Genomic DNA, 25,578 nt, shown 5'->3' on the forward strand with positions numbered 1-25,578 from the left:
CACATTTACTATCTCAGCTTCTGTGTATCAGGAATATGTATACATCTAAGCTAGGTTCTCTGCTTCAGGGTCTCATAAAGCTACAATCAAGGTGTCAGCTGGGGCTGTGATTTTATCTGAGACTTGACTGGGGAAAGTTCCCTTCCAGATTCATGTGGCTTTTTGGCAGAATCCAGTTCCTTGCAGGTTTCTGGACTGAGGATCTCAGTTTCTTGACCCATGGCTCTCTCCATATGCCACCTCACAACATTGTAGCTTGCTTCTTCAAAGCCAGTAGGAAGAGAGACTCCTCCAAGATAGGCATTGCAGTTTTATGTAATGTAATCAGGTATGCATAATCATACTGTCTCTTGCTTAGAAGCACGTTGCAACTCTCATCCATATGCAAGGGGAAGGGATCACACAAAGGCATGAACACCAGGAAATGGGCCACCCTAAAGTCTCTCTGCCACAAATCATTTTTTATATCTTAACTTGGTTGAATGTTTCTCTTATTCAGTAATTTTTGCTACTTGTTTAGATGTAGTGATAACTTTGAATTTTCTCCTTTTATAACCAGATTCCATTGGCCGAGACATCCCCAAAATGCTTGAATTATTTAAAACTGGACATGAAATTAAGGTAGATGAAGAAAGGGAGAACTTTCTGGAGACCAAAATAGGAACAGTAAGTTATAGTGAAAATTATTCAGTAACCCCTTTTATTTTTTGCTTAAGTGATTCATTAATAATTTATAACATACCAGCCCTTTCAACTTGTCCTTGTCAGTAGCATTAGAAGTGGCACTAAATATATACATAGATAATTTTTTTTATGAGTTGAATTCATAAATTTTAGTGGTGCTTTAGAATTCCTTCTTTTCTAGAGTTATGTGCCACTCTCTGACATTTACTTGTACTTTGCCTTATTAGTCTATTCTATGTTATTTTTGCTAATATTTTAAGCATTTTGGGAGTTGCATCTATATCTTACATGTACCTTATAGAGTATTACATAATGCTGAGTCCATAGTAAGTATTTAATGCTACTTTAATGGAATTGAGTAATTTGCTTTATTTTAATGAATTGTTTCTGATTATCCCTGCTTGTGTTTTAAAAGCTGTTTGCCCACTTATTGAAGATGCTGGAAATTAATTTCCAAAGCCATTTTTGGGACACTAATATAGCTAAATCAGATTTTTATAGGACTGTGTTTCAAAAGATATAGTCTTTTACTAATATTTCTTAATCCTACAGAATTTCTAATGTGCCTATTTAATGTATGTAATTTTTTCCTGTGCAGTAACTATAGGAATAATAATAATATTGTTAGCCAAATTTAAACAGTGCCTACCAAGTGCTAGCACTATTCCAGACATTTTTCATATATTCTTTTAATCCTGAACCCTATAAGAGGTAAATTATCATCCCTAATTTATAGGTGAAGGAATGGAAGCCCAAAGAGGTTAAGTAATTTTTCCAGTGTCTCACAGCTAGTATGAGGCATACTTGGTATTTAAACCTTGGGAGTCTCCGCAAGAGTCCAAGCTCTTTAGCCTGTCTTGCCTCATGACTGGAGTTATTTGAAGAGCTATTATTCCTCCTCCCATCCTACTCCTGAGAGCAATTCTGCATTATAGCCCACCACTAGTAGTCCAAACTCATTGAGCTGTACCTATTGTAAATCATCAGAAATATATAAAAGGAACTTATCTAGTTTTATGGAAGGAAAACTTGCTTTAGAAAGGGGGCAAAGCAAGTTTAATCCAGTCAGGGATTGAGAAACTCCCCTTCGCCTTCATTATCATCAAAGCTTATCTCTAATTCAGTTGGTGTTGAACTCTGCTTGAATCTGATGTTGGAATTTCCTTGTTCCCAAAAGGCCCTTGGCAGTGTGTCTTGTTTCTCAGAGGTGGTAACATTGCAATGTGAAACACAAACAGAAAACCAAATAGAAATTTTAAGAGAGTATTCTAGAGCTGTAGAGACTTGGGCTTGAATACCTGTTCTGCTACTTAAGGGATGGCAGATTTTAGACAAGTTTCTTTTCTTTTTTTTTAAAATGTTTCTTTAATTGAAGTATGGTTGATGTACAATATTATATAAGTTACAGATGTACAGTATAGTGACTCACAATTTTAGAAGTTATAATCCATTTATAGTTATTATAAAATATTGTTTATGTTCCCCATGTTGTACAATATATCCTGGTAGCTTATTTTATATATAATAGTTTGTACCTCTTAACCCCTTACTCCTATATTGCCCCTCCTCCCAAACAAGTTACTTAATGTTGTTGTGTCTCAAATTTCCTCATCTATAAAATTTATATAGTAATATCTATTTCACAGTGTGGTATCAAAGATGAAATAAAATTTTAGAATGATAACACCTATTGTTACTGTTTTAGTTGGACTGTTTAGGTCTGTAAATTCTCTTTATAAGACTCTTTCTTCCTAGATGTATCTTTTTTCTTAAGTAATGTTTTCAGTATATTGAGTAGTGTTAATAGTTTATATAGATCCTAACTCAGTGTATAAGAAACCATGGCATCTCATTCATTATTTTTAACAAATACCATAGTGATTAAGACATGGGCTTCAGACCAGACTACCTGGATCTTTTAGAGATATAATGCTTTTTCTTAATGAAAAAGAAATTAATCTGTGTGCCTCAAGAGAATCTTTTCTGAGTACTATTTAAATAGCATAGTATAGTAGGAGGTTAAGAGAATGGGTTTTAGATTCATACGTGTGGATTCAAATCCTAGTTCCAGATTAGAACTGTGTTACCTTGCTCTCTGAGCCTCAGTTTTCCCCCATTCCCCATTTTCCCTATATGTAAGATGATGTTGATAATGATATATACTTTATAGATTAGGAAGGAGTAGATGAGATAATGACCTGCTAATAACTATTAAACAGAATTCTACTTCTGGCTAAGATGGAGTAACAGGGACCTGATTTACTCTCCCACCTAAAGCAATTAGCATTACCTTGATACCAAAACCAGACAAAGGAAATGACAGTCCAGCATCATTCATGAATGTAGATATTAAAATTATAAACTAAACTTTAGCAAATAGAATCCAGCAATGTATAAAAAGAATAGCATATCATGACTGAGTAGGGCTTATCCTAGGAATTCAAGGTTAGTTTAACATTCAATAATCAATCATTATAATTTACCACATTAACACACTAAAAATCAAAAGTCATGTGATCATCTCAGTAGATACAGAGAAAACATTTGACAGAATCCAACACTTGTTCCTGACTAAAATGTCTCAGAAAACTAGGAATAGAAGTTAATGTCCTCAACCAGAAAAAGGGCATCTAAGAAAAAGCAGCAGCTGATATCATAGTGATGAAAGGCTGAATGCTTTCCTCCTAAGATCAGGAACAAGATAAGGATATCCACTCTCACCACTTCTGTTCAACATTAATCTAGGGATTCTAACTGGTGTAGTCAGGCAAAAAAAAAAGAGGCAGCAGATTAGAAAGGAAGAAGTAAAACTCATTTCTCAAAGGATGACATGATCTAGATACTAGAACAAGGAAGTGAGTTAAGTAAGTTGAAGGATACAAGATCAATATACAGAAATCAGTTTGCTTCTATATAACAGCAATGAACATTTACAAATTAAAATTTAAAACTAAGGAATGCCATTTATAGTGGTATTAAAAAATATGAAATACTTAGGGATAAATCTGACAAAAGATGTGGAAGATCCATACACTGGAAACTTCAAAACATAGTGGAGAGAAATTAAATAAAGAAGATCTAAATAAATGATGGAATGAATCATGTTCAGGGATTAGTAAACTTAATATTGTTCAGGTGTCAGTTATCCCCACAATAATGTATAGATTCAGTACATTCTCAGTCAAAATCCCATTAAGGTTTTTTGTAGAATTGACATGATTCTAAAATTCATGTGAAAATACAAAGGATCTAGACTAGCCAAAACATCTTTAACAAAGGACAAAGTTGGAGGTCTATCTGATTTCAAGATTTACAAAGCTACAGGAATTAAGACAATGTGACGTTGATGTCAAAAGAGACAAAACAATCAATGGAGTAGAATAGAGAGTCCAAAAAAAAAAAGGACAAAACACATATGGACAACTGATTTAAAACAAGATGCAAAAGCATTTTTAATGGTGAAACAAGTCTTTTCAACAAACGGCAGTGGAACAATTAGGTAGCTGTATCTGATAAAATGAACTTTGATCCACACTTCATACCATATATAATTACCTCAAAATGTGTCAAAGACCTAAATGTAAAGCTTAAAATTATAAAACTTCTGGAAGGAAATGTTGGGTCAGGGACTAATTTCTTAGATATGACACCAACAGCATGATCCACAAAAGAACAAATTGATAAATTGTACTTTTTAAAAATTAAAAGCTTTTTCTCTTTAAAAGATACAGTTAAGAGAATGAAAAGGTAAATTGCAGATTGGGATAAAATATTTGTAAATCATCTGTCTGATAAATCCACGATATATAAAGAACTCTTAAAACTCAACAGTAAAACAATCCAGTTTTAAAAGGCAAAAGATTTGAACAGGGCTTCCCTGGTGGCGCAGTGGTTGAGAGTCCGCCTGCCGATGCAGGGGACGTGGGTTCGTGCCCCGGTCCGGGAGGATCCCACATGCGGCGGAGCGGCTAGGCCCGTGAGCCATGGCTGCTGAGCCTGTGCATCCGGAGCCTGTGCTCCGCAATGGGAGAGGCCACAACAGTGAGAGGCCCGCGTACTGAAAAAAAAAAAAAAAAAAAAAAAAAAAAAGATTTGAACACACCTCACTAAGGGGTGACAAACACATGGCAGACAAATGACAAACATATTGAAAGATGCTCAACATTATTGTAGTTGTTAAGGAAATACAAATTAAAATCACAATGAGATATCATTACACATCTATTGGAATAACTAAAATTAAAAAGACTGATCATACCAACGTTGGTGAGAATGTGGAGCGACTGGAATGTTCATATGCTGCTGTGGGAATGTAAAATGATGCACCCTCTTTGGCAAACAGTTTGGTAGATTAAGAAGTTTAATACCCACCTACTATATGATCCCACTACTTCACATTTAGATATTTACTCAGGAGAAATGGAAACATATGGTTATGCAAAGATTTGTAAACAAATGCTTATATCAGATTTATTTGTAATAGCCACAACCCAGAAGCATTTCACGTGTCCATTGACAGGTGAATGTATAAACAAACTTTGTTATGTCTATACAATTAAATATTCTTTAATACAGTAATAAAAAGAAACAATTGATGCATGCTTTAACATGAATGAATTTTTAAAAAATCATGCTGAATGAAAGAAGCCAGACAAGAAGGAGTACATACTGTGTGATTCCATTTATGTAAAATTCTGGCAAATGCAAAGTAATATATAGTGACAGAAACTAGACTGGTAGTTGCCTTGGGGACAAGGTGGCTGGGATGGGGTGGAGAGGAGGGATTACAAAGGAGCACAAGGAATTTGGGATATGATTGACATGTTTGTTATCCTGACTGGTGATGGTTTGAGTGTATACATATGTCAAAACTTAATAAATTGACACTTTAAAAATGTGCAACATATCCCTTGGAATACTGTTTAGCAATAAGAAGGAACAAACTATGGATACATGCTATGATGTGGATGAACCTCAAAAACATTATGCTTAGTGAAAGAAAACAGATGCAGAAACCACATTTATGTGAAATGTCCAAAAAAAGGGTGAAACTGTAAAGGCAAAAAGTAGATTAATGGTTGCCTGGGGCGAGGGGTTGGGAGGAAACAGGCATTAACAGTAAATGTGCCTCAGGGATCATCAGTTTTAAAACTGATTTATGGTATTGGTTGATAAACATACTAAAAAATCATTGAATTATAAATTAGAAAATGGTGAATGACATCATATGCAAAATATGCCTCTATAAAGTTATCAAGTATACCTCAATAAAGTTGTTGAAAAAGGAATAAAAATCTGTCTACAATTGTATCTAATACAATATAACTATTCCATAAAAATATTTATTTTTATAATTATCAGAGGTAACATTTTTTTAAAAAGATTTCAAAGCAAAGTAATATATCTTCCTTAAAAGTTGGCAATTTCCACGAGTGATGTTATTCTTATTATATAGTTGGAAATACTAAAGGTTTATTTTTGTTGTTGCTTTGTTTCTGTTGTTGCCACCTGTATGATACAAGGATTGGATTTAGAATGAGTGTGCAGATGAAGGGGCACTGACAGCATTACATGCCCATTCAGGGTCTGCCTCATTTTGGATAAAAGGGGGCTATCCAGAGCAGGGTCAAAAGAGATGTATGGCCATGGGCCAAATCCAGTTGTGGCCTGTTTTTTTTTATAACCTGTGACCTTGGAATCGTCTTTACAATTTTAAATGGTTTTAAAAAACAAGCAAAACAAAGAATTTGCAGAGATTATATGTGGCCTACAAAGCTTAAAATATTTACTGTCTGGATCTTTAGAGAAAAGTTTTGCTGACTCCTAATCTAGAAAGATGTTTTGAGGGAGAGTGAAATGTATTAGTTTTGTGTTTTTATTTGCCTGTATGGGAGAGACTATCTTACTTTAGTTAAATCACCTAGAATTCCCTTGTTTTAATTCTGTACTACCACATTGCTTCAGGATCCAGTTCTAATACTGCTGTAATGTGAAATTGATCTTGAGTAGTTTAAGCTGGTTTTTATTCTGTATCAAAGTGATAAATACAATCAGTTGAATGATCTTTCTTAATTATCTGACTTGAGGATTAGCATCTTGGGTATTAGAACTCAACCACTACTGCCTTTGTATATCAGAACTTTACTAATGCTCTTATAGCCAGCCAGTATCTAACATTTGTCTGCATTACTTGCAGGTAAATTAGTTTCCTTCTTAATCTTTCCTACCATTTGTACCTATAGTTTACATATTCATGAAATTGTTTATGTCTACACGCACTATCAGATAAAATACTCATATCAGTGAAAATGTCATTCAGATGATATAGTGAACATCATGCTGACAGAACAGACTATTATTGGAATATTTTATTTTTCAGTCTCTTATATTGCTGTTATGCAATCACCATTTATTTTCTCTCTTGGCATGAAGAATAAGTTGGTTAGGATAAAAGTGAGTTGCTAAGTGATCAGCTTCAAGGGAAATGTCTTAAAGCATAAAACTAAAAATAAAGTTTACAGGGGAGAAAAAGCACATTTCTTCAACTGGACCTTAAGTTTTTTAAAAATTTAAATTATGACTCTTTCCACGAAATAGAAATGAAACTAAGGCAGATTCTCAAAAAATGAAATGGAGACATAATATGTCTCAGTATATATATTCTAAATAGCAGTTTAATTTCAGGTAGTAATTAGATAATTTACAAATGATTAATCTGAGTTTAATATTTAGAAAACAATATCATAGTTATAATTCTGCTGCCCAGATAAACCTGTTGACATTTAAAAATTTTCAAATTAATGTATTCACTTGGTTAAATTAAAGCGGTTTACAAAAATGTGTAAGGGAACACTAAATCCCATCTGTCTGTAATTGTTTCCTTATGGAACTCCTATTAATAGTTTTATCCTGTCCTTCCAGAAATGTTACAGCCTAAACACCCTTATAAAAATATATGTTATATATGGTGAATCAGTATTTTATTTTATAAAAATTTAATTTACACTAAACTTTTCAAACAGTCCTTAGAAGTAATATTGAAAGCGAAAATTTTCATTCCTGGGATTTCACAAAATGAGAGTCAGAATTAAGAATCTTGCCCTTTATTCATTATAGGAATGCTTAGTCAGGTGTATATTTTGACATTACACAAAAAAACTAAACAGTGTCCAGATATTATAGCAGAAACCTGCCAGAATAAAGACTTTGAAGTAATTTTCAAAGGGTGTCTGTTAGTATTTTATAACATACCACAAATCCATTTTATGTCAGCTATGAGGCTCTCAGAAACATGCTTCTTCTCACTGATAGATTGCTTGTTTGATTTAAGAATCTTGGCCTCCAGCCTACTTTTCCAGATCACTTGTAAGTGTAATTGTAAGCCAGTCCCATTGTTGATTGGTTTTCTTAACTTGTCCTTTATTATAAGGTAAAAGTTCTTTCCAAGTTTCTATTAATGTTGACTTTCCCATTTTACAGAGGCACACATAATATCATTATATTTGTCAAAAACTAAAATGTTCTCTCTCTCTCTTCCTTCTTTCACTTTTGTTAATATTGACTGCTTCACATATTTTAAAATCAAAGGTGATAGTGTTGTTGTTAGGTTTCATTTGCTGAGAGTGGTGGAGATCAAGAGATAGAACCTTTCACTAGGAAAAAAATTCTACAGCTGTAAAATATGGTACATTAGGACTTGTAGGACTTTTCTTCATTTATCAAGAAGAAAGGACATAAACTGTAGTTTAAAGGAAAATTTGGAATGTGCCTATTTGATGTATTTAACCTATATAGTATTTCATGCCATAATAAATTATGACTCTCATGGCCTATTATATACACTCCTAAAAGAGCCTGTAAAATTTGACCCATGTTTCTGTATATATGTTTTCAAGTAGCAACTAACTTTTATGTCTGAATCCAGTTCAATAGAATCTCACATGTGTAGAAATAGTTACTGTAGTTTTCATGGGTTTTAGACTTTGATTTTCAAATCAAGTCTAAACTAGAAATCTTCAGGGATTAATAAAGTTAGATAAAGTTTGAGGATAAAAATGTAGATTTGTGTTATAATGCACAGTGGACCTTTTAAAGGGTGCGGTGTACTATATAATCTACTCAGTTTCAGATCATTTTTTGTAGTTTTGGCCCCTTTATAAATACTTTGGTGTCAGCACAGAAACTTAGTGGGATTTTCCACACTTTCAAAAGAATGTTTACTGAGGACCTGCTATATTTCCAATCAACTTTTTCTTTTATTTTTATTGAAGCTGATATTTATGCAGATATTTGAGTTAGAATATGATTGAAATCCACATAAAACCATTTATCTAGGGAAATATTACTTCACATTTCACTTTATAGAACATTAAAATAAATAAGTACAAAGAAGAATGACTTCTGCATACCAGCTTTTATATTTACACAATTAAAACATCTACATATTTTATACTTAAATGCTTACAAAATCTCTATAGGATCATGTCCAATCAACTTTTTCTGTTTAATTTTTCACTTCAAAGTAATTCAAGTATACATGTATATACAAGCTTTTAAAAATGACTTTTCACTGTAATATTTTCTGAAACACCATAAAATCAGGAATCTTGATGATCTATCTTCATTTTATCTTAGAGCATTGGGGACTCCTTGGGTCATAGCACGTTAGAAAAGAAAATCTAAAGAGAAATTAAATCACATAACATTTTAGGTAAGAAAATAATGAAACATTACACATTTTCTTGGAATTTATTGCTTAATAAACTTAGTTAAGCTCTTACTTGAAAGAGCTTAAGATCTTATTTTTAAATACCCTCAATGTCAGCATATCTTTTTCCTCAGTTTTTTATTTTGGAAAATTTTAAATGAATGGAAAGGTTGAAAGAATAGTATAACAAACACCTATATACTCATCACCTAGATTCACCAATTTGCTTAGAAAAACTAGGATAAGTAGTTTGCTTAGAGAAAACAGTAGATATTCTTTTATATTTTCTAAACCACTTAAAATTAAGTTGCAGACATCATAACACTTCATTCATCATAACACTTTTATTTGCATATAAAATATGCAAATATTTTATATGCATAATTTATATGCATAGCCTAAGAATAGGACATTTTTCTGTATATGTTTTTTAAAATTTATTGAAGAATAGTTGGTTTACAATACGTTAATTTCTACTGTACAGCAAAGTGATTCCATTATACATATATATACATTCTTTTTCCTATTCTTTTCCATTATGGTTTATTGCAGGATATTGAATATAGTTCCCTGTGCTATCCTGTGTATGTTTTTTAAAGTACTTTTGTTTTTTAGTATAGTTTTTAGAATTTATTGCTATTTTTTTCTATTTATAAATTATTGATTTGCCCTTTTTCTTTATTATATTATCTTGAGATTTGTTTTGTTGTTTTCTAATTTTCTAAGTTTTATATGAGGTTTGTGAGTTGTTTTTTTTTCTTAATAAGAGTTTAAATTTGTGAATTTGCCTCTAATTACATGTTTGATATTTAGTTTTCTTGTCATTATTTTCTAAATAATCTGCCATGGGACTTTTTATTCTTATTTGGGAGAGTATTTAAAAATTTTTGACTTAAAAAATTTTTACTGGGCTTCCCTGGTGGCGCAGTGGTTGAGAGTCCGCCTGCCGATGCAGGAGACACGGGTTTGTGCCCCGGTCCGGGAAGATCCCACATGCCGCAGAGCGGCTGGGCCCGTGAGCCATGGCCACTGAGCCTGCACGTCCGGAGCCTGTGCTCCGCAACGGGAGAGGCCTCAACAGTGAGAGGCCCGCATACCGCAAAAAAAAAATTTTTTTTACTATATTCTAGTTTGACTGCCTTATGGTTGAAGACTGCATCCTTTTTAGTTTCTACTTTTAAAAAATTCCTTGAGACTTTCATTGTGGCCCATAGTATAAGATTAATATTCTTTTTCCAAGTATCACATGGACACTTGAAAATAACATGTGCTCTGAGGCTTCCAGGTAAAGATGGATTGGATGCATACCACAGTAGTAACTGATTAGAAAATGTCAAATCTTAAGTCAGCAATGGAGAAAGCCAAAATATTAATATAATTTAAATTTCAGGATCTTTAAAAAGGCTAGGATCTGGCTCTAGATATCTCTGGAACTGAGTGTTAATGGTATGTGTGGGGATGGGGCAAGAACCCTCTCAAATAGGATTAGTTGAAAACTCTTGAAGATTTTTACATATTTCATGACCTTGGGTAACTGCCCTTTCCCATGCTAGCAGATGGCGGGAAAGATTAAAACAAAGGTCTCTTACTGGGGGAGATCAGGAGTTGAGAAAATTGAAAACAGGGAGATTAAGTGAATATATGTATATGGAATGTTGAGAAATCCTTCCCTCCTCCCCACCCAGTCCTCTTCCCTTACCTGGCTCTCAGAATTCTGGCCACCAATCTAGGCAGGAGATTAGATGAGGATTAATTCAAGAATAATTATAATAGGCTTTTGAGCAGCTTTGTAATATTTTCCTTCCCATTTGAACATTCATGGTGGTTTTACTTTTTCAGTCTCCAGATGAAGAGGTAGTTCATTTCTGGTACTTTGATGAAAATTATTTGACATGATTTAAAAATAATTGTTATTATTTGTAGGTTTCTTTTTTTAATGTAGTTTGTTTTTGATACTTGTTTTCAGGCTCCCTTTTCCCTTCCTTCTTCCTTCCTCCCTCTTTCTCTTTCCTTTTATTTTTTCCTTCTTTTAATAGCTCTCTGAAGTTTTTCTTTTCTATTTTCTTTTTCTGTATCTCTTTTTTTTCTCTACTCTTCCCTACCTCCTTGTTCATCCACCTACATATTGGAAAGACATGAAAAATCGAATTAAATTTTTGGGAAAATTAATGTGAATTAGTTGAAAGTGAATACCACAGACTAGTTTTTCAATGAAATACAACTAACTTTGATAACATAGAGTATCTAATCCAAAAATGTTGCTTGATAGATGCTGCCTCAGTTAATTATGCTATATAATTAACAAATCAGTGGTTTATATTAAACAGTGTTTTTAATGTAAGTGTTCTCTAAAGATGTTTAAATACTTTCCTGTAATTTTTTTTTTTTTTTTTTTGTGGTACGCGGGCCTCTCACTGTTGTGGCCTCTCCCGTTGTGGAGCGCAGGCTTCAGACGCGCAGGCTCAGCGGCCATGGCTCACAGGCCCAGCCGCTCCACGGCATGTGGGATCTTCCCGGACCGGGGCACGAACCCATGTCCCCTGCATCGGCAGGCAGACTCTCAACCACTGCACCACCAGGGAAGCCCCTTTCCTGTAATCTTAATTCACATTCATTATATCACATTCATTACATCATATTCATTACATTCACATTCATTACATCATAAAACTTTTAAAACATATTTGACAGTCTTTGAATTATTACTAATTCCAAATCAGTGGCGTCAGTAAGTTTATTATGAAACATTGATTCCTCCTGTGAGTGGAGTTCTACTTTTCCTATTTATTTTCTTATATCACAAGACAGATTCCTACTAGTATCCTGTGAAATCAACTTAAGTAAATAAAAGAGTAAAGTATTCTAAAGAAACTATACTTTCAAAATGTGTATGCCACTTGTTCTGTTTTAATTTAGAAACTATTGCTATTTCTTTTAATGTATTAATATGGAATTAGAACATAAATTCTTAAATAATTTGGATTGAGGAAGACTTCTAAAAACTTCATTAAATATAATTGAAATTTTGAAGAACATTTTTTAAATGTAATATAATAGCCTAGCTTTGACATGAATGGTTATCATAGCATTAAAGGAAAAACAACTGGAACCCTTTTACAATCATGTAAATATCCAGATTTTGAAGACTTGTAAATAATAATGCTATTGGCAAATCAAACCATTTTCTTAAAAGAAAGAAAAAACAGAGGATAGGACATCTCAGATTTCTGTTTATAATAAATCATGCCAAGACCTGATTTGACTAGTGTTTCTTGTCTGGGTTTCAAATATACTTGGATCTTTGACATACTTAATATAAAGGTAGTGTCTTTGATGTGCTTTTTCCCCCCTCTTTTTAAAGTTGTAGACATGGTCCATTCATAGGTGTGTATCACTATGTTTTGCTTGTGTAATAGTGAATTGTTTTGTGGCAAGAATATTTTCAACTTGCCAGCTGATAAAAGATGATGTATATGGTAACAAAAATAAACAAGTTCAGGGCAAGGGAATATAAACATAGTAAAATCTTGTGTTGAAATCAGAGCCTTCAGTTTTGGCGAACATGTTAGAACAGGAAAAGTGAATGTGTCGGAGTTCAGTTAAACAAGATGTGAGTAGTATAGCGCATGGAAAATGAAGCCTTACTTTGAAGCATCTAGATCCACAAGTTGAGAAAGTGGCAAACAAGGAGTATTGCTTATATCAATTAGATACAAACAATAGTTGGATACAAGGAGGCAGCTCATTGGCTCATGGCTCATTGCCACTTCCCCTCCTCCTTTTCCTCCATTTCTTCCAGTTGATGATTAACTTTTCTTTCGTTGCACTATTTTTGGTATATTGCAGTGTACTGTGTCATAGATAAGGAAATTTAAAGGTGGAAAATAAACTGTAGAATATAAAAGTCAAATTCTGTACTTTTTAAGTTCTCATTAAAAATAAAGGAAGTAGACTGGCAGTAGATCTTAGATTTCTAGAAGTATGGGGCTAAGAAAGAGGAGAAAATGATGTTTATCCTGGACCCAATATGTGCCAGCATTTTGCTTGATGCTTTATTGTGAGAGATGTATATTTATTTAACTGGGATGAATAGTCTTTGTAGTATTTTAGGGTATATCCATTGTATGGATTTTTATCAGTGTTCTTACCAGTAGGCATATTAGAATTAAAAATAGTTTATTATCATTTTTAGTTTTCTTATCTATACTGTCATGAAATCAGATGATAATTTCCCAGAACTTTTGGGATTGGAAGTGTGACTGTCCCCTTCAATCAGATATAAATAATAGCATAAGAAAAACCATACCACTTGAGAGAAACAGCTAACTTTGCTTTTTAATTCATTGCAGTAACTCAACAATGTAATAATGATCATTGATCAATAGAATAACACATGATGAAAAATATGTGACATAACATGCAGTAGGGAAGTAAACTGACTTGCTTTCCTTTGTTTGCCAACCCATTTGTTAATAAGTAATTGTCAGTATACTGCACACGCAGCTTTCTTTTGTTAGCTTTATTTTAAAAACCAGTGATAAGTATGATAGCTTTTACTGAATTCTGTCTTTATCCAAATCCTTGTAAAAGAAATTGAATGGATCTGAAAGATAATTCCCTGTAATTTTCATTAGTGTTACTTCTAAACAAATAATAACTTTTAGTAATACAGTATTTACAGTAAACAATAAAACATCTATAAGATCCTATTATGAATTATTAAATATATTAAATGTAACACAAAATTACGGATTTTTCAGACAACTTTATCATGAGCAATGATGAAGGCTGCTTTTGCCTTATAGCACCCATAGATTTTGGTAAAGATATTGATTTGTTAAAGTGATGTAAAGCATAAATCATACTACACCTTGTCTTTGCATGAATTTTTGTATACTTGGAGATAAATAATGTATTCTAATACAGGAGTTGGAAAACAATGGCTCTATGGTCTGTTTTTGTACCACCTGTGAGCTTAGAATGATCTTTTAAGAGGTTGTATAAAAAAAGAATATGCAGCAGAAATCATATGTGACCCTCCAAGCCTAAAATATTTACTCTTTGGTCCTTTACAGAAAACGTTTGCCAACCCTAAAATATAAATATATAAAACATAAGCCTGGGAAGTTCTGGTTCCAAGTGAGATGGTGTAATAATCATATGACACCCTGTGTCTCTCAGTGAGTGCACCTATTATAAAACCTGGACAGAATGCATGGAGCAGCTATTTGAAGACTCTGAAAAGTCAATAGTAACAGGTGAATTAGGGAAGACCAGAATTTGAAGTACCACCAAACTGGCGGTGAGTTTGCCATTTTTCCTTTTGTGTTGTCACATGGCCTGGTCTCAACATAGCCTGAAACCGGGAAGTAGACATCAATGCAGGCAGAGAGCCCCAGGAGAGCTCTAGGAGAAGACCTCTTACCTCAGGCTTGGGAAATAGAGATCATGGCTCCTAACAGTGACAGTGGGTGCAGAGGAAGACACAGGTATCTAAAATTGAGGAATGGGGTTGCCTCGCTTTCTGATTGGAGGATCTATGGTCTCAAGAGGTAGGGGCATGCACCCTTTTCTTATCTTCTCTGTCTTCCTGCCAGTTGACCCCCACTGCCAAAACAGTTGGAGGAAGTAAGAGGCAAAATGTAAATAAAACCTCAGCTTTCTGGGCAGAGTGCTGAAAAGGAGAGCCCCAGGAAACCAGAAAGTACTGGGGATATCAAGGGGTGGGGTACTTAGGAAAGGGATCTCATAAAAATTATGTATTAACTTCTGGAGCTGAAATTAATGGAGGTGACAGAGGAAAGAGTCAGAGAACTTGAAGGTAGATCATAAAAATTATTCAATCTAAAAAGCAGAGATGAAAGATAGGAAAAAAAAAAAGATCATCAAGGCCCTATGGGATGATAACAAAGATCTAACTTTCATATCATCAGCATCTCAAAAGGAAAGGAGGAAGTATTGTGCAGAAAATTACTTTTTTAAAAAATGGCAAGATTATGGAGAAACTCTCATACATTGATGGTTGGAATACAAAATAGTACAGCCACTCTAGAAAACAGCTTGATAGTGTCTTGTAAAGCTGAACATACGTTTACTGTAAGGTCCACCAATTCCATTCCCATAGAGTTGAAACATTTGTGGTGAAATCAAAACTTAACGTTCACACAAATATCTGAACACAAATATTTATAGGAACTGTAGTGATAATCATCAAAAGATGGAAAAACCTCAGTTATCCTTCTATGTGTGAATGGATTAAAAAAAAAAAACATGTGGTACATCCGTATAATGGAGTATGACTCAGTGATAAAAAACGGTATGAACTATTGATAGACACAACAAAAGGTCAGTCCCAAAAGGTTACGTACTGTAACCTGAGCGAAAGTAGTCTCAAAAGGTTAAATACTGATACCAAAAGCACAGGTAACAAAAGAGATAAATTGTATTTTATCAAAACAAGACTTTTGTGCATCACAGGACACTATCAACAGAATGATATGGCAAGCCACTGAATGGCAGAAAATATCTGCAAACTATATATATATACCTGATAAGAGACTTATATCTAAAATATATAAAGTATTCTTATAACTCAATAATAAAAAGATAAATAAAGTGAGCAGAGTATCTGAACACACATTTCTCCAAATAAGATATACAGATAGCCAATAAACACATGAAAAGATGCTCAGCATCATTAGCCATCAAGAAAATGCAAATTTAAACCAAATGAGATACTGCACTACACCTATTGAAATGGATGTTACCAAAAAAACAGAAATTAGTGTTGGCGAGAATGGGGAGCATTGCTGGTGGGGATGTGAAGTGGTGCATCTGCTGTGGAAGATGGTGTGGCGGTTCCTCAAAAATTTAAACAGAATTACCATAAGATCCATCAGTTCCACTTATAGACATATGCCCCAAAGAACTGAAAGCAGGGACTCAGAGAGGTATAAGTATACCTATGTTCATAGCAGCATTGTTCACAATAGCCAAATGGTGGAAGCAACCCAAGTGTCCATCTAAGGCTGGACGGATAAACAAAATGCGTATGTACATACAGTAGAATATTATTCAGCCTTAAAAAGGAAGGAAATTCTGACACTTGCTACAACATGAATAAAACTTAGAGACATCATGCTAAATGAAATAAGCCAGTCACAAAAGGACAAATATATGATTCCACCAAATATTTGTCCAAAAGGACAAATATTATATGATTCCAAATGTGATATGAGGTACCTAGAGCAGTTAAAGTCATAGAAACAGAAAGTAGAATGGTAGTTGTCAGGGGCTGGGGGTTGAAGGGAATGGGGAGTTAGTGTTTAATGGGTTTTTAGATGCAGACTTTTAGATGCAGGAGATAGAGTTCTAGAGATAGATGATGGTCAGAGTGGTACAACAATGTGAATGTACTTAATGCCACTGAACTGTATACTTCAGAATGGTTAAAATGGTAAATTTTATGTATATTTTACCATATTTTTTTAAATTATGGAGGAAAGAAAACAAAGGTTACATATAATTATTCCATCTGTATGACTTTTTTTTTTTTTTTTTTTGCGGTACGCAGGCCTCTCACTGTTGTGGCCTCTCCTGTTGTGGAGCACAGGCTCCGGACGTGCAGGCTCAGCGGTCATGGCTCACGGGCCCAGCCGCTCCGTGGCATGTGGGATCCTCCCGGACCGGGGCATGAACCCGCATCCCCTGCATCAGCAGGCGGACTCTCAACCACTGCGCCACCAGGGAAGCCCTGTATGACATTTTTAAAGAGATGAAAAGTTGCCAGGGATTAGGAGTGGCTAAAAGAGGCCACATGAGGGATGAGGAAGGATTTTTTGGATTCTGTGTCCAGTACTGTGGTAGTAGTTACTCAAATATATGCAGGAGTTAAAATTTATAGAACTGTACACCCCCAAAAAGGTTACTTTTACTGCCTTTCAATTCAAAAAATATAATTAAATATATATATAAGCCTGTAACAACATAATTAGCTGTTAGGACCCATGGTGGTGGGGGGATGTGGAGGTCTGGGTCTATCCCTCAGTACCAAAAGTGAGAATGGTTTTTATTTTGTTTCAGGGAAATGTGAAGAAATAAAGTATGCCTTGTCATTTATAGTATCTTTTTTTTTTTTTTTTTTTTTTTTTTTTTTTTTTGCGGTACGCGGGCCTCTCACTGCTTTGTCCTCTCCTGTTGCGGAACACAGGCTCCAAACGTGCAGGCTGAGTGGCCATGGCTCACGGGCCCAGCCGCTCCGCGGCATGTGGGATTTTCCCAGACCGGGGCCCGAACCCATGTCCCCTGCATCGGCAGGCGGACTGTCAACCACTGCGCTACCAGGGAAGCGCCATCTATAGCATTTTAAAGGACTGGTTTTATAGTTTAAAATGCTAAACTAAAACTAGTTTTTTTTTTTATCAACAGGTGATAACGTGCACATAATAATATTTGAAAAATACTGAATAGCATAAATAAGAATATAAACGTTATTTTAAAATTGCAATTGGTAACATTTTAGTGCTTTTCATTACTGCTCTTTCTCTATGCATGTATTTGTGTGTGTTTGTAGCAGAGCAGAAACCTTATTCAGAAACCTTGATGAAGGAATGGAAAAGGGAAGCCTCGAGCCCTAAAAACACCTTCTGGGGCTTCTCTGGTGGCACAGTGGTTGAGAGTCCGCCTGCCGATGCAGGGGACACGGGTCCGTGCCCCGGTCTGGGAAGATCTCACATGCCGTGGAGCGGCTGGGCCCATGAGCCATGGCCTGTGAGCCTGCGCATCCGGAGCCTGTGCTCCGCAACGGGAGAGGCCACAACAGTGAGAGGCCCGCGTACCGCAAAAAACAAAAAAACAAAACAAAACAAAAAAAACACCTTCTCCCTGAGGGGAGGGGAGTAAATGAATTTTAAGGGGCAGGAGGCAGGCATATCATCAGGGCTCGAGGAAAGGGGAGGAGATTTCCAAGGCACTATGCATTTATTTTTTATGTAATTGCTGTCATATATCGACTTTTCTATTCTCTTTTCCTTAAATACTGTATCTTGAATATTCTCCGAAATCATTAAAATTCTTACAAAGTATTATTTTCATAGCTGTATTGTGGATATATCTTAATTTATTCAATTTTACTCTTTTTCTTGGGCATTTAGATTGTTTGCAGTATCACTCATTATTATAACCATGATTCCTATGAACATAAATTCACATAAATTCTCATGTGCACAGAATACAGTCTATGTGTAAATGTACAGCTCTATTGAAAAGTCTGAATTTAATGGAGTACAAACATGAAATAGTCTTCTCCATCCCCTGATTCCAAGTGTGCCATGTACAATTTTTCTTCTCTGTTATGCACAGGCATGTTAGGTGACAGGCATAACTCTAGTGGCTCTCAGTAATTAAAAGTGCAGTGAGATTCAGTTCAAAACTGTGATCTGCTATCCAGAGATTTTCCTTGTTCAGTTTGGAACCAGGCTTTTATAGCTCGTGATCTGAAGCAGGGAGGGCTTAGTAAAATTTCACTCACACCTTCTCCCACTCTAGACTGTAGAGTGCTGCAGTGACTTGATTCAGTTCTAAATACTGAATCCCTACTCCTACTGAATACTGAATCCCTACTCCCTACCCCCTGTTCCAGGCCTAACTTCTGTGGTAGAGGCTTAACAAAGGGAATAAGGGAGAAGAGGCAACTGCCCCGTCTTATCTGCCTGTATTTGTTGTCCCTACTTTGGTTGTTGCCACTTCTCTGGCCAGTGACCAGCTCTTACTTATTTGATGTCCTTCAAGCATATGTTCAGCAAGCTAGTATCTTCCTCTGGCAGCGCCCCCAGTCGCTACACAAGAGCCTCTTGGAGCCTTGCCTCTTGGCCTGCTTCTCCTTAGCATGGTGGTTGATTATGGTGAGAACTTTTTGGCCTTAATTGTTGGCATCTTTCTGTAAAATATAGGGCATGCACTACATGCCTTTTTTGCTTTCAGATTTAGGCCCTGGTCATCAGTCCTGAAGAAACTTCCAGAAAGGCCCAATGCAACATCTTGTTTCAAGTGCGTATATAAAATTTACGGCAGTTGTTGAAACAGTTGCTAAGCATTTTTCCTACTTTTATTTTAAATGGCAATGCAATTCTTAGCTTGACAAAACATTTTTTTGCCTCATCTGCATAGTAGATGCATTATAGGATACCATGTCTATCAGCACCCAACAAAGCTTTCTGTTAAACACAACAAAACAAAAATCTTTTCTGCTTTAGCAAAAAGTAATGGTTTCCTTTGCCCATTCACTTTCTCAGACATCCTTTGGTCTATCTTCCACACCAGAGGTGTGCAAACTGTGGCCTGTGGGCCACTTCCAGCTCTCCACCTGTTTTTTTAAGTAAAGTTTTCTTGAAGCGCAGCTGTGGTCATTTGTTTATGTATTGTCTATGATGACTTTTGCACCACAACAGCAGAATTGAGTATTTGCAACGGAAACCATTAGGCCTGCAAAGCCCCCAAATATTTACTGTCTGACCATTTACAGAGAAAGTTTGCCAACTCCTGTTTTACACCCTTCCTCTAAAATTCTTTCTAAAACGTAAACCAGAAATACCATTTGTCTGCTTAAAAACATTAAGTAGCTTCTCACTGTTGACAGAATATGTTCTAAAATCTTAGCTTTACATTCAAATCTTTTTATAATTTAGTGTCAAATCACTATGTCAAGTTCAAATTCAGGATTTCCTGTTATTTTCAGTGATGCAGCTTGAAGTCTAGAGTTACAAATTGGCAGCTTACCGGCTGAGTTTGGCCCCCAGACTTGTTTTGTTTTATTGATTCAGTATTTAAAAACTAGATAATGTCACATAGAAATCCAGATTTCTGGTTGTTCTTCACCAGTCAAGAGTTCTGATAAACCGGCCTCAGAGCCCTCAGTGTAACAGTCTGTTAGCACTCAATGGCTGCTGCCTCTTCCCTATGGAGCAGTGCTCTCCACCTATGCACAGCCTGTGTCCCGTGGGTCCTGTATGCATATGCACTCAAACCCAGTCCTCTTCAATCATGCATGTTACCTGCTGTGGCCACTGTAGCCATTTGAGTTTGCAACCCTGGGCTAGATATAGTGAGCTGCCTTCTGGTCACATGATCCACCTGTTCTCACATTACCTCTTGCTGCTCCATCTGCCTAGAAGATCCTCTTTGTCCTTCAGAATTCTTCATCCTTTAAGACTCAATTTAAATATAACCTTTGTGAAGCGTTCTCTGCCAAAGTCAGTCAATTCTTCCTCTCTACCCTTGTGGCACTTTGTTCATTTGATTAGAGTAGCACCTGTCATGTTGTATTTTAGTGACCAGATGGTGAGCTCCTTGACGTTAAGGTTTGTATCTTACTCATCTTTCTGTTCCTAGTCCCCAGCATGTTGCTCAGCAAAGAGTGAAGGCCAAGTAAATGTTGCTGAATTGTACGCTGTTAACATCTAAAAACTGGGAAGGTAGGAAAGGATTCATTAGGTGAAAAGAAAAATTCATATTTTTCCCACTTAAATGTAAATTCTTTCCCTTTCAGTATTTCACTTAGTTTCCTCTTTTTCTCCCCTTAGTTTATAACCAACTCATTTGTGTTTCCCAGACAACTGACACTTTAATTTTCATTAAGGATTACCAACACTTACTAGCTGTGTCCAGGGTTACAAGCTAGTAAATGGTGGAAATGGGGTTCAAAGTCACATTTCTCTGCCTTTAGAGCTCATGCACATAGCTGCTGAGCCACTCCTTATCATGTGGGTGCTTTTGAATAAGTTACAGAGTTTTCTAAGTCTCAGTTTCTAATTGTAAAAGAGGAACGATAGGGCTTCCCTGGTAGCACAGTGGTTAAGAGTCCGCCTGCCGATGCAGGGGACGCGGGTTCGTGCCCCGGTCCGGGAGGATCCCACATGCCGCGGAGCGGCTGGGCCCGTGAGCCATGGCCGCTGAGCCTGTGCGTCCGGAGTCTGTGCTCCGCAACGCGAGAGGCCACAACAGTGAGAGGCCTGCGTACCGCAAAAAAAAAAAAAAAAAAAAAAAAAAAAAAGGAATGATAATGGTTCCCATCTTTAGGATACTTGGGAGAAATGAATGAGAATATCTATGTAATGCTTAGAACAGAGTTTGGCTTAGAGTAAGCACCCAATAAATAGAGCTGCTCTAGTATTATTATTATTATTACTATTACTATTACTGCCGCCGCTGCCGTTGCTGCTGCTACTACTTCTACTACTACTATTACTTAATGTTGTATAGGAGATACACAGACTGTCTTGTCTTCCTTTTCTTGGTTTAGACTTTCAGGCGTCAAGGGAATTGAGTATTGGCCCACCTGCAGAAACCATTGCCAGGCTACCCTTTTTGTAACCCTAGAACATTGCACTTGGAAGGGGTTTTGGAGGTCAGGTGTTCTAACAAGTGCTTATCCAAAGCAGCAGTCCTCTCTGCAGTTCCCAGCTAGAAATGATCAGTCATCTAGAGGCTGTTACAACTTTTACAGTGACAGAAGCTGGCCACTTTAGGTGGAACATATGATTGTTTAAAAACTGTGCACACATACTTTGCTTTTTCTTTTTTATTTCTGTCCTCTATAAAATGTAGAAAATTAAGTTGAATCCTTTTTCCATACTGTTGTCCTTAGTCCTTCAAAGTATTTGAGCCGAATTAAACAGCGACACTGGTGGTTCTCAAAGTGTAGCCCTTTTAACTTGAGCCCCTTTCCTCAGGAGCCTTTCTTCTCTCTTCCCCTTTCTTTTAATCAAAGAATCCTTGAAGACCCTAAAAGCATAAGCTAAAATTTTTGTGTGCCTGTGTGCATTTTTCTGGAGCAAGTTTTGATAACCTGAAAAAAGTTTAAGAATCACTGTCTTAGACACTCTCATGACTATAGTTTGTCCTGCATATGTCTGCATCTCAAAGGGACAAACAATGGTTAAGAACCACAGTTTTTTAGTTTTCTCGTAATGGTAGAGAGTGACTGAAAACAAAGGTTAGGAATTGCATAGAAAGAGGAAAATCTGAGAGTTAAAGCAAAGAGGTATAATTCAGCTGTATCGATTGAGCCGCCACCCTGACATATTTGGGAAGTCTTCCATCTAGTCTGCTTAGGGAATTATTTCTGATATAATAAGAATGTTAAGCAGAAGGGAGGATTCAGTAAATCAGTCTTTTCTTAAAAACATTTATGCTACAGAACAAGGAATAACTATTTTGCCCTGTAGTGGACAATCACTTTAGCTAAACATAGGTACTGTTGTGACTATTATATATTCAAATGCACACATATATACACACACAAATACAGTGCTTAATATAGTTCAATATCGCCTTCAAGGTCAACCCGTTCCACTCCCCCCGCCCCCACTTTTTTCCTGCTTTGCCAAGTCTAATGCTCTGCTATTGAGAATCTAACAGATAATATACCCTCAAAATGGTCCTCCTTACCTTTGTCAGGCCACAGAATGTTACGGTGTGGAAAGCACTACTGGTAGAACAGAGCAACTGAGATGTAGATGGAGAAGCTTGTAAATGTTGCTTTCCTGAGTTGTCTCTAGATCATTGTCGGCCCAAATAAATTCCCTATGCAAGTTTTGATAAAATGCATGCATGCATGCATACATTTTTTTTACGTAGCTATCTTGTCATCGGTAGTCAATTGTGTAATCAAAGTTATGCCCATAAAATATATCTTTTTCATAATTTTACAAAATATCTAAAAGAAAAAGTAAAGTGAGGTATTATGGCTAAAAATATATGTTAAGATTCAGTAGAGGACATAGTACTGATAATTAGAGGTGCTAAAATTTGAACAAAAGTGTAAACTATATTTTAAAACAATTTGTATATTTTAAAACTTAATGAAACCATTGAAGGCATCTGTTTTGCATTTCTTTTTGTTCTTGTTGTTTGTTTTTTTGTTTTGCATTTCTAAAGCCTATGTTGTTAGCTTATTGTAGGAATGGCAATATAAGTCTGCAGAAAGTACAGTTACAAAAATCTGAGAAGTTTAGTATATATAGTCCAACAGTATAGCTTGTAACTATCAAGGAAGATATATTGGACCTCTTGCTTTTTCTTGTATCTATTGCTCTCCCAAATCTAAGGTAGGTATAGGTCTTTACAAAGGGTAAAGGAACTCCTCAGAGCTGTGTTGGTTACTTCAGTTGATAATAGAAAGGAGGACATTTTGAGGGAAAGTGGAGAATTAAGAGAGGAATGAAAGGACACATGTTGATACTCTTGGTGTTTTGTTTTGTTTTCTTTTTTTTACCGTAGCAAATGTAAGGTGCCCTGTCTGTCAGTGAACTACTTACTTCAATACAACTTAAAGTCTATAAGTTCTATGGATTTAATAAGGAGAATAAGCATTGCTTGATTTTTTTCCTCTCTCCAAACTCCCACTTGTGGATTGGCATAAAGTGAAAATTCCTCCAGTAATACCCAAACCTTCTCATTTAGGGTTTGGTACTGCATCATGCCTAAGTGAATGTCAAATAAATGTTGTCTGATGATGATGAGAATAATTTGTTTCAGGAGGAATTCTCTTTCTGCTTATGTACTACATTTCTCACAATGGTCTCAAGAGTCATTGGAAAATAGAATTCTTGTTTGAACTCTTACTGTCTAATTTTTGCCAATTACACTATTATAAGTTTTATATGAATTTTAAAAACTGGATTCATTTGGCAAAGTGCAAAATCCTCTAAACATAGGAATGCAATAGAACTGATTTTAACTGGTATATTTAAGAAGAATAACATGCACTGAATTTGAATGATAAACTCAAGGACTTTCCAAAGATGTATGCTGGGTTTAGGTGTTTTATGAATAGGGCTCATTCACTATATATTTACTTACTGTAGCTTTTACTAAGTAGCAGGATAATTGTTATTGCAGAGTTAGAGTGTTAGCATAGCATCGTGAAAATGTCTCTGTGTGGGAGATGTTACGTGAATGTGTGTTGTCAAGTAGTTTCATTTTGGACTTTTGAAAGCATTAACTTCTAAATATTTTCTTAGTTTCTTTTAAAAAATAAACAAATAACTTGAAGAAAAAATATCACTAATTCCTTGGTGATAGGGAAAGGGTGGGAGGAATGGTGTATTCTGCCCCAGGATATGCTGTGGGGAAATTACTTGGAATTCAAGGAATCACAAGTGGAGCAACTTTAAAACACTTTGCTATAATGTGTTCTAAAAGGTAATTAAGTCTTGACGTGTAAAGACATGTTAATGTTGTATTCTGAAAAAAGTTATGGAAGTTTTTTTCTTTCACAGTAGGGTCTCCTAATACATAATTTGCACTAGTTGAATATTTGAAAAAACTGTCTGGAACAACTACTGATACAGCTACCAAAAATTGTATTATCATCTCACTTTCACATCATTAATGTTATATATCCTTTTCTTTCAGCTGGATATGTCAAGTGACCAGATAGCTGCCAATCTGCAAGCAGTTATCAGTGAAGTCTGTAGGCAAAGACCGCTGAATTTGGGTAAGTGGTTCTCTGGGGTAGACTTCCTTGTAGCTCTGTGATACTTTAAAAATGTAAAATATTAAGAAAACAATCCAGTTAATATGCAACTGCAATAACAATAATATTTCCAGGGATTAAAGAAATACAACTTAATTCTCCAAAGGATTCCTAATGATCTTATTAAGAAGTTGTAGTTGTTTGGAGAGGAGACCTCTTTAACATTAATAAGGAATACATCGTGAAACCTTTATAAGTTCCCACATTATTTCTACCATTAAATGTAATAAAGTTTGAAAGAAAACTGTAACGGATTGCCTTAAACTTACAGTAGTGTTTAAGCAGAACCTAAAGTCATTTATGAGACAGATGATATTTTGAAGGCAGACCATTCACTTTGTCACTGGTACTAGCAGTTGGCTTTCTTAATCTTATTTATTTTAGAAAAGAAACAAGGTTTTTAATCATGCCACAGAATCACTATTTATAAATGGGGTGATTCGTGGAGAACAGTGAAACTTGATGTGGAAGCTGTGTCATAGGCTAGGAACATGTGTGGCACCCGCTGCATTACCTGCCATTCACAGTCCTTCCTCAGACAAACGTGTTCTCTTTCCACTGGTTGAAAGCAAGCAAGAGTCTGTAACCCTCAATTGACTATGCACTTACAGGCTTACCATTATAGGAATCTGTCATGTTTCATTTTATAAAC

At 35.6% G+C, this 25,578-nt stretch overlaps 1 protein-coding gene across 1 annotated transcript in view; it reads left to right on the forward strand.

Moving 5' to 3' along the window:
* Window positions 1-25,578, forward strand: part of MRPL1 (mitochondrial ribosomal protein L1) — a 58,949-nt gene that overhangs the window by 32,459 nt on the left and 912 nt on the right. The window contains exons 7-8 of the mRNA XM_060093082.1: window positions 560-666; window positions 24,806-24,887. Of these exons, the coding sequence (XP_059949065.1) occupies window positions 560-666; window positions 24,806-24,887 (189 nt within the window). The remainder of the gene's footprint in view (window positions 1-559; window positions 667-24,805; window positions 24,888-25,578) is intronic.

Source organism: Mesoplodon densirostris, chromosome 1 (genome assembly GCF_025265405.1).
Source record: "Mesoplodon densirostris isolate mMesDen1 chromosome 1, mMesDen1 primary haplotype, whole genome shotgun sequence".
Classification (NCBI taxonomy): Eukaryota; Metazoa; Chordata; class Mammalia; order Artiodactyla; family Ziphiidae; genus Mesoplodon; species Mesoplodon densirostris.